Raw genomic sequence first — 15,539 nt, forward strand, 5'->3', positions numbered from 1 at the left:
TAGTTATGGTGTGTGTGTGTGTGTGTGTGTGTGTGTGTATGTGTTTGTGTATGTGTATGTGTGTGTGTGTGTGTGTGTGTGTGTGTGTGTGTGTGTGTAGTGTGCTCACCAGGCTCTTCAGTGCTGTGATGGAGGAGAATGTCTTCTACCTAATCAGGAAATAGATAAGTTTCAGTCTAAAGAAAATGCTCAGATATTGAACATTTTCTTGAAATGGCTCTTCCCTTTATAAACTTTAATACTAAAACTCTACAGTATGAATTTGATGTACTTTTATCCCCTGAACTCAAGATAAGAGGCTTCTTTATAAGTAAACACATTTTTAAAAACTATAATTACCGTAGGTTTAGTATTGTAAGAGTTTTATTACTTCACAGCTAACTTTATATCAAATTGCAATTACACAGGCTCTTAAGGATTAGAGGTGATACCAGTGTCACTGTTAATCTTCAAAAAATCCAAAGGCTTATTCTTGCTATTTAATTATGAGTAATTTCCTTTTTGAGCTCTGACTCCATTATTTTTAAACTCTTTTCACATACTACAAGCTCTCACATACATTTTCTTGTGCATCCTTGGAGAAAGACCAAAGCTGTCATTGGCAAATATTGGGCCAATGTCAAGATCACCCTATGCCAAACATCTTTTTTTTTGTGCTGCAGTAACCAACAACAGATGCTCTGTGGATACAGATATCACTTCTAGTCAGTTTTAGAAGGAAGGTTTAAAGAAAGGATCTGGGTCTTCTTGGTGGGGGTGGGGAGCAGGCGGAAGTTGCTGTTGGTAGGGTGGAGAACTTTAGGTTTGTTCAGTACCACCCCACTGGAGATGTCATGAAGCACTGTTTTCACACTGTAGATAAGTTTATTTGTGTTACTATTTGCTGCTAAAATGTCTAATTGACGCGAAGATTGGAACAGTATTTAAATCTGTGTTTAGCGGCAGATCTTAGGAAATGCCCCAGAAAAACAGAAACATGGCTGTGGCAATAACCGAGTCATTCTCTGGATGCCAGGAAGCTTATCTGTGTCAAATCGTCTAGGAAGGCCAGAAGGAGATATTCTTTTTTTGTTTGTTTTACAAATATTTATTAAGCATCTACTATAAACCAGACAATGTGCTTGAAATATGCTATTAACAAGACAAAGAAGCTCCTTAACCCAGGGAACTTATAGTCAAATATAAATGGCAAATATTAAATTAGATAATACCATAAATAAATCATCAGAGACTATGACACTTGCTGTGAAAGAAAAGTTAAGACAAGCTGTGAGAGGGGGCTTGATATGTTCTCAGACAGTCCATGGAAGAGGCATTAAATTCTGAAGGACAAACAGAAGTTACCTAGGAAAGGGGTGGCAATGGTGGAAGGGTAGCAAGGAGCTGTCCAAACAGAGGAATGGTGAGTGCAAAGACCCTGGGGCAGGAGAGGGTACAGAGCATCTGAGGACCTGAACGAAGAGCAGACTGGCTGACCACACTGAGCAAACAGGGAGTGGCCCGACATGAGATGGGAAAGGGAAGCCATTGGATGTTTTTAAGCAGGGGACTGACATGATAAGATCTGTACTTTACATCACTCATGATGCTCTGTGGAGAATGAATCAGAGAGGACCAAATAGCAAGTGGAAAGACCAACATGGAAGGAGGGAGAGGAAGAGAAAATAAGAGCAAACACACAACCCTGTGTCAATTGGGAGGTAGTACAGTAGAGATAAGAGCACGGACTCTGAATCAAACTGCCCAGCTTGGTGTCCTGGTTTAGTTACTTACTCTATGACTTTAGCAAATTACCTAAGCTCTCAGTTTCCTCATCTCTAACATGGATTAGTATCTATCTCCTAGGTTGTATGAGGATTAAATAACTAGTACATCAAGTGTACTTAAAATATTATCTGGCACACAGTAACTTTTCATTGAATATTGTGGCCCAAGGTGACACAGCTACTCTATAAAACAGTTAGGTACTGAATTGCTCTGATTATAGTAGGTGGTGGGTTGGGCCGGGCCCTGAGCTTTATCCACTTATCCACTCCATACCACCTTGTCCTAGTCCCACCCATATTCTTTATAATGGCTCTGAGGAGCCTTTTACAACATGGAGAACTAAAAGAAACATAACAAACTACTGTGACAGTGCTTAACTTGGTGGCATTCTGATGCTAAATATGCCTTCTTTTCCAGGTAATATCCCTTCTTGTTTATGAAGGGTAAATCACTTTATGTAGTGACCTTTTTCATGACTGCTTGATGAATTTTTCTTTTATAACTATGTGGCGATAATACATTAATCTGTCTCCATTACTCTTCTAAATTCCTTCTAGTTATATTTTAAAATCTACATTAATTTTTGGACTGTTTGAATCTGAGAAATCTGATAGTATTTGTAATCATCCCATTTCATAAAATTCTTATACAACCTGTAGATTCAAATTCAGACTGTACAACTCAAGCTTGAAAGCATTCGAACTGTATTTGAGAACCAACAAGCTGGTTTCAAGAAACTGAAATATGAGCATGTGAGGCCAATCCAGTTTGTGGTACCTGCTTCCAACAAAGCGATCATACCTAAAGCACCCTTTTTTTCACCTACACCTGGTAAAGACTCTTACATTCCCTCTTTTATTTTTTTTATTTTATTGCTCTTATTTACTTTGTTACTCTTAATGTAAATACTGAATTCGTTCTTCAATCCTGATAAATTGAAATTTTATTTAAACATCTTTGATCATGTTTAATTATATTGCACAAGGCAGGAGTTGTAATTGACACTATCATACAATAGTTCCACAGTGGTGATATAATATAGTACAGGATGTTGCAGATCTGTACTGAATAGTCCAGACTTGCAATGAGTGTGAACATTTATACCAGCATCAAATTCACCCTTTTCTTCAACAGGTGGAAGAAGGAAGGCATATGAAACTGGTACACATGTGTGCCTGCATGTACTCACGCATATGCACTTTATACCTCAATAAACAATAACTTGGTTCTTATAAGCTTCTAGTAAGTAAATGGCTTGGATAATAGAATGGCTTGTCTGTTGTACATAAATGCAAGTAAATAGAATAATTTTGCCTGTCAGAGAGTCCATTTTCTGGTTTTAATCTTTGTTGACCTATTTCAATCATGTAATATCCATTTTCCTTTCTACATTCTATGCGATAAAATAATTATCCTCATTATGTTGTTGAACTACTCTGGAAATAAGATGACTGTATTGCTCCAAGGTTTCCCTTGAGCAGCCTCTGGGGCCTCTTGAGGGGGAGAGTGATTTGGCTTTGGGGCCTTAATTAAGTTGAATGGGTAAATGTAGGACTAAATTCAGTCTCTCTTATCTAAGAGAATCAGCGACTTTATTGATAACTACTTTGAAATTCAGAGAAAGCTTGAGCCAGGCATAATGAGTTTAAAAATCCAGCCCAGCCCCAGCATGGATCATATTAAAAAGAGATGAGGAAAACAAGTAACTAGGCTAAGATGATCAAAGTTATATAGTTAATAAACATAAAAATATACTCACAAATAAAACTATGAATAATCCCATAAATAAGTAATATTGACTCTGATAATATGGGGAAAAGTAAAAAGAAAATAAAAAACACAAAAAGGGGCTAAAAACCAATAACTGAGAATAAAAATAGAACAGGTTGATATCCCTAAGATCTCAGATTCCTGCATTCATTTAGTGTCTATGTGACCTTGGACAGTTCCCTTAACCTCTTTTAACCTCAGTTTTCTTGTCTGTAAAATAGGAACATTGACACCTACTGACTTCAAAGGGTTCTTGTAGAAAAAAAATGTAGAACATAAGAAGTACTCAATAAACAAGACTATCTGACTAAGGCTTCTTTCTTTATAGTCTTCTAAAAGTTCAACTGCTTGAAAGGGGTTCCAGAAGTGGCACACCTTGGGTTGAGAAACAGGGTTCTGAAGAGACTGTCTAAATCCCACTCACTGCCTTAATCACTAAAGTGCATATTGCTTTGTGTTGTTTCATTAATCTCTGATATTCTTATTTAATGGTGTTACACTTTCTTTCTGCAGTGGGAGTTGGATACTTTCAAGCATGTAAATTTTAAAAAATATTTTATTGATTTTTTACAGAGAGGAAGGGAGAGGGAGAGAGAGTTAGAAACATCGATGAGAGAGAAACATCAATCAGCTGCCTCCTGCACACCCACTACTGGGGATATGCCCGCAACCAAGGTACATGCCCTTGACTGGAATTGAACCTGGGACCCTTGAGTCCGCAGGCCGACGCTCTATCCACTGAGCCAAACTGGCTAGGGCATGTACATTTTTTTTGAAAGGTACCCATCTTTATTACTTTTCATCAGTACATTTTCTGAATTTGTGTATGTGAAAAACCAGTTTGGCATTTAAAACCATTTAAAAGGATCAGCATTCAGTTTTGCATTCTGCCTACAATTAACTTTATTTTTTCATAATAACTGTCCATTATTCTGTCAGTATTAAACTTAGTCTTGGAAAATGACTATATAAACAAAGTAGATTATGCGCTTTCATCAAATGACCACTCATAAGTAGAAAACAAGGAAAACAGTTGCACTATTAAAATAAATCAAGCTCTATTTTCATTTTATAGACTCTTGTGTCATCCGCAATAAAATTATTTGTTGGGAGTAGCTTGAATTTGCTGCAATTTAAGACTGTCTAGTGCATTTATGAGGAAGAAGGCAGCTTACTGACATTGTTAGATAAATGATTTTATTAATCATAAATCATGGTTTATAAATTAAATCAAAGCATTACTTATGCTACAAACATCATTCATTTTACCCTATTGCTCTGTGAGTAATGGGGATTATAACAATCAGTTCCAAATAATTCTTCAAGACGTTTAATTACTAAGCCAGATATATAAGTTTGGATCGAATCAAAGCATAAGTGCTAATTTTTCATAAAATAAGTCAAACTGTTTTTTGCTCTTTGCGTTTATTTTTATTAATTTGAATCAAATAGAATCCTGTACCTAGCACAGTTGCCTCCTGGCACCTAGCAGAATATAACACATATTTGTTGAATTAACATTTAATACAGAGGGAAGTTATGGAAGAACATTGTCTGTGAGGGGTAAAATGTGGTTTGAGTTCCTAAATCTGTAACTCTAGTCTAGATCTTTCTCCTAATCTTCAAACCTGCATTTATAATTTGCCTCCTCGAATTTCCTATAGACAACTTAGACTCAGCATACCCCAAAGTGATTGCTTCTCTCTTGCAAAACCTGCTCTTCCTATTTTCCTCATCTCAGTGAATAGCACCATGATTCCTGTGCCATTGGCTTCCTTTTCTCACTCATGCCCCACCTCTAATCAGTCAAAAAACCTCCCTTATTTCCATTCCCATTGCTATCACTCACTGCCACTTCCCTAATCCATGTTAATATCATCGATTACTTTGACAACTATAGGAGTCTCCCTCACTGCCCATTTTCCCTTCTCAAATTCCCCTAGTTATTTTGCCTTTGGACTTCACATATACTATTCTCTCTCAGGAACAGTGTTCCCTTCCCTCTCTCTTTTCCCTTTGCTAGATCCTACTCCTCCATTAATTTTCCTACTGTAGACCACCTCCTTTAGGTAATATTTTCCTTCCTGCCTCTCCTCCCCTTTTCCCAGTTCAGTTGGATAGTCAAGCTATGCAATAACAAGTCCCTGGTTATTTTGTCTCACCTTTAGTGTTATTTCCTGTTTTGTGTTTCTCTTGATAGACTGTAAGCTCTATAAGGACAGGGTCTTTGTGCAATTTATGTTTGTATCCCTAGTACCAAATATGGAGCTTAGCATATAGTATAGGCACTCAATAAAGTTTATACATATTTAGATTGTTAAAAGAATGAATTCATCTACATTGCTTTTCAGAAAAAAGTGCATTTCTTTTGTAAATACTCTTTTTTCATCTCTTCATGTATTTGACAAGAATTAATTAGTACAGCTAGTTAGTGAAGATCCCTAACTTACGTTTGTAAATAAGTTCAGATCTCTATATCAAGTGTCTTTAAAGTGATGGGCATCAGTATTTATTGAGAAATTGATTTTATATAGTAATTGCCAGTAAGTCTAATTTATATATATATGATTATGTAAACCTAAAAACATATAATGCATTTTTAAATAAATGAAAGTGAAGTATAAAATTTAGAGAATGTAATAGCATAATAACCTTTCCCTGAATGTGCCTTGCAATGGCTCCTGCTGAGGAGGAAAAGACATAAAGTATGTTCCTTCCATGGAGAAGAGAGATCTACAAAGCCTGTGTGGGTGGCAGCCTTTTCAGCAGCTCTGAGAATTAGGAGCTTAAATGACCTAGTCTTTGAGTGGACCAGGCACTGGGCTTTGTCAGAACATCTGGACTCCTTGCATAACAATATAGGGGCTCACCCTTTTTAAACAGAAGAGAATGATTAAACAGAACGAAAAAGAAAGATTAAACAGGAAGAACAGAAAGATTAAAGCTTGGAATTTTGATGAAGTTGTTTTTTGGTTTGTTTTCGTTTTAGCACCTTAACATGCTTCAGACATGTTGTTTTATATAGTGGTTAGAAACACAGATTCTGATAGTAGACAATTTAGATTTGAATACCACCTCTGCTTTTTTGCACAAGATAGTAACCTTACTTACGTATCTTTAAAATGGGGATAGAAGTAGTACTTATCTCTTAAGGTGATTTGAGGGTTGAAAAAGAAACTGCCTGTGTAGGGCTTACAAGAATGTGGGCATCTTGTAAGTGCCAAATAAATGCTGTAATTAGTTAAGTTTAGAGTTTTCTCAAAACTTTGTGACCCAGTTAATCAGTGAGCTACAATCTGAGTAAATGCTTATGTGTCAAGATGAACAACACATCTACACATAATTTATGTGTACTACCACTCAGCTTCATGCTTGCTTGGTAATCAAGTGAATGTTTCATAAAGGAGAAAATGGATTGATAAATGGCAAAAGTATACTTAATAAGAAGTTGAGATCATATAGCTAAGTTTAGACATTCAAGTGTTTTGAATAGTGTGATTTAAAAAATACTGATATAAACACATTGTAATATTACTTTCTGTTTAATAAACATGCATGTAAGTGTTGATTTTCACTCTGGTTTGAAATATTTTCACATTTCTCTCCCAGGGAAGAAGACTTGGAAACAAAATCAGAGCAACTTAAAAGTAAATATCATTAATTAATTCAAAGTTGGCTTTATTACTGTAGTTCCAGGATAGGTATAGGGTCTTAAAACCATATTTTTAATCTTTTCAACCATGGTACTTTTGAAAGCCTGTTTAATCTAAAAGGAAAAGCTGATGCTGCATTGTGTATAATTGCAGTCCTGGCATATCCCCAGATGAATGAGTAGTTTCTCAAATCTTGGGTCAAATGCAGAATAATTTTTGTAGAATATTTCATGTATGTCCCAGCATCTCTTTCCCTACACCCCATTTCAATAAACATAAATAAGTGATGTACATTTTTATAAAAGGGGATTTCTTTCATAAGTAATTCCAGTTCTGCAAGTAAGAAGCAGGTTCTAATGGACCATACTTTGGGCTGAAAAAGACATCTATTAATTTCTTGATAAATACATAAGTCCTTCTCAGTTATCCACAATATTCTGGTATTTGCAGAGAGTAGCCTGATCATAATTGCAATGCCCTATATTTTCTTTGTGTGTTCTTGATGGTAAATAAAGACAAGAATATATTGCCAAGAGGCTGTTTGTCATAGTGATACAGATTATAGAGCTAGACTGCCTGGCTTTTAATCCCACCTGCATCACTTGGCTGTATAACCTTGGGTAAGTTCTTGGAACTCAGTTTTCTTATCTGTAAAATGGGGATAATAATAGGATACCCTCATTATGGAGTTAGTATAGATAAAATATTCTAATATTTGTGAAGTACTTTGAAAAATATGTGGTGTATGGTAGTGTTCTAAGGCTTTTATACAATTATCAGCAGGCTAGTGAATAACCTACATACCATGCCTGGTTATCATGTTATACAGACACAACTTCTGGTTTCAAGAAGGAAACAGGTTGAATGCCAAATTTCATCATCCTACATGTCTTTTGGTTCTAGTTTTAACTTATAACTACCTTCGCATTCCACTATGTGTATTTATTCATTTGCAGGGGAAAATAGAAGGCTGTGGCTCTGTACATTTTCTTGGTGAGATTTATGACTAGTGAACTAGGTTCCAAAATGCACACATTCTTCCACTTCAAGTCAATTTGCACAATCTTTGTATATTCAAAAGTAGTTATTTATGTTTCAGAACTTTAAAAATTTATATTTCAGAAATTGTTTAAAAGTAAATAATGCATACCTATCTGATAAGTCGAGTGTGCAGTATTTTCAATCCTAATGATAGCATTAAAATGATAATAGTTGGTACATTGAGCAGACATAAATCAAAGCACACTCTTAAAGAGGGAACATGATAAGGGTGACAGACCATGGGCTTGCCTCTGTTTCATTACTTACAAGGTATGAACCTTGGCCCTGTTGCTAAACTTCTCTGAGCCTCAGTTTTCCCATCTGTAAAATGGGGATAAGTATGCCATAGCATGCTAAATTGCTTTGAGGATTTGATGATGTGTTTTATGGACCTAGGACTGTGCCTGCACAATATATATAAAATAGTCAATAAGTGTTTGTTCCTTTCCACCTGTACTTGTAATAAGTATATCATATTCTATGGAAATACATTTTAGCTGATAGATCTTGTACGTGGTTTGGGGTTCCAGTTGTTACAAAGTAATGCTACACTTACTTGGAGGTTAGGGTTTTTGCTCATCTCAGCTGTTCAATACAGCCAGGATCCCTGGAATGTGCTTCAGATGCTTCTGAAGAACAAAATGCTAATTTTGTGATAAATCTCATGCAGTTGATTCAGTAAGGCAGTCCAAGTCCCATAGAGTCTGCAAATAAGTTAGCAGTTTAGGATCAGGGAGGTCACTTGTAGCAACAACTGACATGTGGCAGAGAGCAGAGACAGATGAACAGGCAACAGTCATTTCAAGAAACAATAGACATTTCTGCACATCTTACTAGTCCTAGAATGTATCATTAGATTTTATCATATCATTTATGTTCATGATTGATGCCACTGAGTGAGTAGGAAAAGGATCAATGATGTTCTGTATCCTGGGTTAAAGAATTCAAGGATTCATGTAATATTTCCTAGAAAGGTTTCCATAAAAAGTCATTAAGGTTGAGCCCTGGCTGGTGTGGCTCAGTTGGTGGGGCGTCCTCCCATGCTCCAAGGGTTGCCAGCTCAATTCCCAGTGAGGGCACCTGCCTGGTTTCCTACTCCCAGTAGGGGGCATGCAGGAGGAAGTGGATCTCTCTCTCTCTCTCTCTCTCTCTCTCTCTCTCTCTCTCTCCCCTCCCTTCCTTCCTCCCTCCTTTCATCCCCTCCCCTCCCTTTCCCCCTCCCTTCTTTTCTCTCTAAAAAAAAAACACAAACAAACAAATTAAGGTTGACAAGCCATTTTGGTTCTTCAATGAATAAACTTTAGTTATTTGCACAATGAGCTTTTTATGAAATAACCTCATTTCCCCAAAGTGCCAAATAAATGAAACATTACTTAATATATAAAGCAAATTCTAATTATTATCTTAAATCTGCCCTCTTAGGCAACTCAAATGTTTTTTGTAATAGTACATACAGAGTTATATCTGAAAGAATAAATAATCATAGGGTTATTTTTCAATTTATCTACACAGTTTGGACCTAGAGAAAACTTAATTTGAGCTAGATTTTTTTGAAGAAGAACTATGCCTACTTAGATGCTAATTTAACTTATTTTCATCATTTCAGATTGAAGTGGTGCATGAGTGTCTAGAGAAGAGAAGTTCTGGTCCATCCTCCAGTTTGAACAATAACAATACCTTGGATGTTTTAAAGAAGTATTTTTTTTAATTTATTAACAGACATATGTACATCTACTTGTAGGAGTCACTGATTCAGTGTCCAAGGCGAACATGTTTGGGATTTTGAGTTCACAGTATGGGATTATACAGGATTTGATGAAAAGAACACTAGATGAAATATCAAAAGTCTTGCATTTAGACCTGGTCAACATATGCTCTGTTTATGTGACTTGAAAATTAACTAGACCTTTACAGAATATTAGTCTCCTCTTTTGTAAATGAAGTCAGAGTGAATGGGACAGTGTTCCAAAAACTACAAAGGATTATGTATATATACAATGTTATTTTGTACAAGTTAATAATCATTGTTTTATTCACTTTGATAGTATTCTGTTAACATTCCAGAGATGAATATATTCATCTTTTAAATTTTATATCATAGAGTTGTAAGTAGCCAGTATTTTAGAGCAAGGTGTATGTAGATACATACAAGGTGGGGCAAAAGTAGGTTTATAGTTGTGAGTACACAAAACACAGAGTTTATGCTTATATTATTATTTATTGAATGTATTATTTTCCATATTAACAACTATAAACCTACCTTTGCTCCACCCTGTGTGTGTATGTGTGTGTATTAAAGATTTTTAAAGATTAATGATTAAAAGGTAAAAAATAAAAAAAGAGGCTAAAGATAGAAGTTAAATTAAAAGGATTACTTATAGTGGGGAGTGAGGAAACAAATTTTAAATACAATGTCAGTTGGAAATTGCTTTGGAAGGAAAATGTATCAATAATAATAAAAGCATAATATGCTAATTAGACCGGACGTCCTTCTGAATGACCTTCCAGAAGAAGCTGGGGCTGCGAGGGAAGCCTGGGTCCCAGGTGCCTGTTAGGGGATAGAGGAAAGCCGGTGCTGGCAGCCGGGGCAAGGAAGGCCTACTCTTGCACGAATTTTGTGCATTGGGCCTCTAGTTTTATTATAAAGAGCTGGTAATCAAAATTACTACAGAAACTTAAGTATGATTTATAATTGGGAAACCCTGTATAATAAACCCACTTAATGTCTTGGAAAATATCAGAACATTACTGGGAAAACGGAAAAATTATGCCTAAATTTCGAATATTTCTTTTAGAGGGAGAGGGAGATAGAGAGGGAACTACAACTAAGAAACTGTGTTGCCCCTCCCCAAAAGTATTTCCCAGATTTTTGGGAATAGAATTTGTAAGATTTTAGTAAATTGATTCTTAAACTTAGTCAGTTAGAAATAAAGGTTTTGTTTTTTTTTTTCATTTAAAAATAAGTCCTGAGTGCTGTTCCTCATTCTTTTAAATATATTTTAGAATCTTGTGGTAAATCTTGTGGTGGTACTTATTCTAGAAACCATAGAATCAATTTTACATTTTTATAATAAAACCAAAACTATTGGTAGTTCCTGTATATTAACAATTTTTACATTAGACAATTTATAATGATAACTGAAATATTGCATTACAATTCTAAAACAATAAAATAATTGATAAATATGATCTTTTCATTTTAGCCATGTCCTAAATGAGTTGATACAGACCGAGAAGATTTATGTTCGCGAGCTGTTTACTGTTTTGTTGGTAAGGGAGTCAAATTGTATTTTCCCATCTTTTCCTGAATACTCCCCTGCTACATCTGTTAGGAAGTGTTAGGGCAGTCTTCTCTTCATGTATGCTTCCTTGATTGTCACGTGACAGCAGTGGGTATTTCTGCTATGGTTTGAGACTGCATGTTTGTCAGATATGGGTATTCAGGTTCTCCCTCAGGAGTAAGAATTGTGGATTCATAATGTATTATAGAGGAGAGAAGTTGTTCTCTTAGTGATACAGCAGATTGTTCATATTATTCCCATGGTACTATTTAGAGAGTGTGATGTAAAGATCTAGAACTGGGAGAAAAACATTCATTTCATACAAATGTCATAGTGTGAATTTGGTTTGAAAAAACCTAAACACTTGTTGCTAGCTTAAGTAGAAGTTAATGACCTTTAATATAATTTTTCATACTTGGTTTCTATTTTGTTTCCTATACTATAAAGTACCCTGAAGGCCAATGAGTTATCATTTTATTTTACACATTGAGTAGGAAATCTTCACTTCCTTGTCCTACTTTCTAAAAAATAATGATAATGTATAGTTTTGGGAAATAAAAATTTAATGTTAAAATTACAAGCAGCTTCACCCACTAATCCCCTATACATTTTGTTGTACATACACCTTTGGTGGGCCAATCAACTGTTAATGTGAATCTTTTTTTAACTGAATAAATGTATTTATTTTGGGTAGGGCTATAAAGCAGAGATGGATAATCCAGAGATGTTTGATCTTATGCCACCTCTCCTGAGAAATAAAAAGGATGTTCTCTTTGGAAATATGGCAGAAATATATGAATTCCATAGCAAGTATGTAATTGCTGAATTGAATTTTATATTTCATGATATTATTTAAAGGGTTATTGACCAATTTATTTTCCATAAACATATTATTTTTTCTCTCTGAAATTTTCATAGCCTTTTCATGAGCAGTCTGGAAAATTGCATTGATGCTCCAGAAAGAGTTGGACTTTGTTTCCTGGAAAGGGTTAGTTCAATTATTATTTAAATATATATAAATATGGACCACCAAAATAGCAGCTAATTTTATAAGAACAGATTTAGAGAAAAGGTAGGTATTGTTCTTTATGTCTTTATATTTTTAGAGGAGACATCACTCAAGCAAGTATTTAATGCTAAACCAGGTTTTGTTACAGAAACTGGTGCAATAGGATATCGAGAGCATGTAAATGGCCATTGTGTTCTGTGCTAGCAAATGCTTCAATAGCTCAGCTTGTGTCCACTGACCCCTGGGTGATCCCAGGAGTTCAAGGACCATCCAAGCTATGAAGATGTGAGAGTTGGGAATCATCTTAGCACAACCATTCTTGGCTTGGTTAATATTTAGCCTAAGATGCCTTGGTATTCCCTTCTAATACATGTGAAGTCTTAGTAGAATCAAATGTAGTCTGGCTTTCAGACCCAAGGCATCTATCACAGGAACTTTGCAACACAGAGAGCTATTTTTTTTTGTTGTTGTTGTTTGTTTTGTTTATTCTATGAGATCATTCAGGGAAGCTCATTTCTCCATGTCCCAAGAGTATACTTAATGCAGTGGACTTCTCAAGTTTTGTAATCATACTCTCCTCCATTAGAGTTTCCTCTCAGAATGTTCTCTGCTTATCTAGTTTTTCCTGTTCCTGAAATATCAGTTCTATCTTAATTTGAGAGTCAATTGTATAGGGGAGATTATTGAAAGCTTCCTAATATATATCTGAGAAAGTATTTATGGACTGAGAAAATAATAAGGTTAAGAAATAAATTTGTGTTATTACCTTTCTCAACATATCCTAAATTGAAACACATTTAAACTATGCTCATATTTTCCCCTAAGCAGCAGCAGTATCTCTTTCCTTTGGACTCCTGTCAGACTTAATGACCAAGGTATTCATTGGGGATTTTACATTTACTATGCATCTTTACATATATTCATGAATTCTTTCTCCACTTGATGGAAAACTTTTTGAGGAAGGGTTCATAGCCTATATATCTTTGTACTAGTATCTTTCATAAGGTTAGCAGAGACCTTGGTAACCAGTGGTAGTTTAATACATGCCTTATGATATGTTTATTTGTTTAACAGCCATCTACTGAGAACATACTATGCATCAACCACTATGCTAGGCTATGTGGGTACCAAGCCCAAGACTATTCACAGAGAAAAATAGGGAACCCATTGTGTACAGTGTGAGTTGTGTTATGTTGGAGATAGACAAATGATTCTATAGGGGCCAAGGAGAAGTGAATCTTACATAGACCAGAGATATAAATAATGGCTTTATAGAAGAAATGACTCATGAGATGAATGTTAAAGAGTGAGTAAGAGGCATCCCATTAGATAAGGCTCAAATAAAGATGGTTCCAGGGAGAGAGACTATAGCATGGGCAGATGTCTAATGGGTCATGGTACAATAATATGTCTCAATGATAAATCAAGGACCTTGGAAGTTAGCTACAAATTCACTCACCATGCAATCGAGTGACTAACACCATAGGAAGAGCATATTTCTTGGTAACCTATTAGCTCACAGTTGTGAAAATATGAGTTTGCTTTTATAGTTCATTCAGAGAAGGCTTTTCTCCCTCTAACTCTCAAACTTGGTAAGTAGAAGCTGTGAAATTACTTGGATAATTATGTGTCTATCTGTTCTGATGGACATGCTGTTCTTGGACTATAAAGAGGGTTCCTGACCAGCTGCCAGTGTGGCAGCACTTTAGGCCACATTCCCTATAATGCTTAGCCACACTCACTCTTGCTCATACTTTTTTTTTTTTATTGATTAAGGTATTACATATGTGTCCATATCCCCTCATTGCCCCCCCACCCCACTCCTGTACATGCCCTCACCCCCCTGCTGTCTCTGTCCATTGGTTATGCTTATATGCATGCATACTAGTCTTTTGGTTGATCTCTCCCCTTTACCCCCACCCTCCCTTACCTTCCCTCTGAGGTTTGATGGTCTGATCGATGCTTCTCTGTCTCTGGATCTGTTGTTCATCAGTTTAAGTTGTTCATTATAATCCGCAAATGAGTGAGATCATGTGATATTTATCTTTCTCTGACTGACTTATTTCACTTAAGCATAATGCTCTCCAGCTCCATCCATGCTGTTGCAAATGGTAGGCATTCCTTCCTTTTTACAGCAGCATAGTATTCCATTGTGTAGATGTACCACAGTTTTCTAATCCACTCATCTGCTGATGGGCATCTAGGCTGTTTCCAAATCTTAGCTATGGTGAATTGTGCTGCTATGAACATAGGGGTGCATATATCCTTTCTGATTGGTGTTTCTGGTTTCTTGGGATATATTCCTAGAAGTGGGATCACTGGGTCAAATGGAAGTTCCATTTTTAGTTTTTTTGAGGAAACTCCATACTGTTCTCCACGGTGGCTGCACCAGTCTGCATTCCCACCAGCAGTGCATGAGGGTTCCTTTTTCTCTGCATCCTCGCCAGTAATTGTCATTCGTTGATTTGTTGATGATAGCCATTCTGACAGGTGTGAGATGGTACCTCATTTGCTCATACTTTCTTGATAAGAAAAGTACATGTTCATAATTGGTAATATATTTGAGCTTGCTTTTATCACAGAAAACTGATTTTCAGATGTATGCAAAATATTGTCAGAATAAACCCAGATCAGAGGCAATTTGGAAGAAGTATTCAGAATGCGCCTTTTTCCAGGTATAGTAATTATTCAGGTTTTGGATATATTCTTTCTGAAAGATACTGGGATATTTCTTATTTATAAATTCATTTTCTACTTTAAGTAAATTAAACTACTTTAAGTACTTTAATCAGCATATACATATATTGATTAAAAAGCAATTTTACCCTCCCCAAAATACACACATATGCACACACATACACATGCACACAACCACATTTATGCTGCTCCCCAAAGGCAACCACTTTTTGCTACTTCTTTTGGTATTTAACTCTAAATCTTCAATATCATGCTTATGTTGCTGCTTCCCAACATGGGTTAGGATTGATAATTGTTTGAATTAGATTATATATTGGGTTT

General features: G+C 35.8%; 1 protein-coding gene across 1 annotated transcript in view; it reads left to right on the forward strand.

Annotated features, from left to right (window-relative positions):
- Nucleotides 1-15,539, forward strand: part of MCF2 (MCF.2 cell line derived transforming sequence) — a 137,615-nt gene that overhangs the window by 96,843 nt on the left and 25,233 nt on the right. The window contains 9 exon segments of the mRNA XM_054719734.1: nucleotides 113-188; nucleotides 191-289; nucleotides 2,425-2,598; nucleotides 7,147-7,184; nucleotides 9,838-9,926; nucleotides 11,435-11,501; nucleotides 12,207-12,322; nucleotides 12,431-12,500; nucleotides 15,104-15,196. Of these exon segments, the coding sequence (XP_054575709.1) occupies nucleotides 113-188; nucleotides 191-289; nucleotides 2,425-2,598; nucleotides 7,147-7,184; nucleotides 9,838-9,926; nucleotides 11,435-11,501; nucleotides 12,207-12,322; nucleotides 12,431-12,500; nucleotides 15,104-15,196 (822 nt within the window).

Source organism: Eptesicus fuscus, chromosome 1 (genome assembly GCF_027574615.1).
Source record: "Eptesicus fuscus isolate TK198812 chromosome 1, DD_ASM_mEF_20220401, whole genome shotgun sequence".
Classification (NCBI taxonomy): domain Eukaryota; kingdom Metazoa; phylum Chordata; class Mammalia; order Chiroptera; family Vespertilionidae; genus Eptesicus; species Eptesicus fuscus.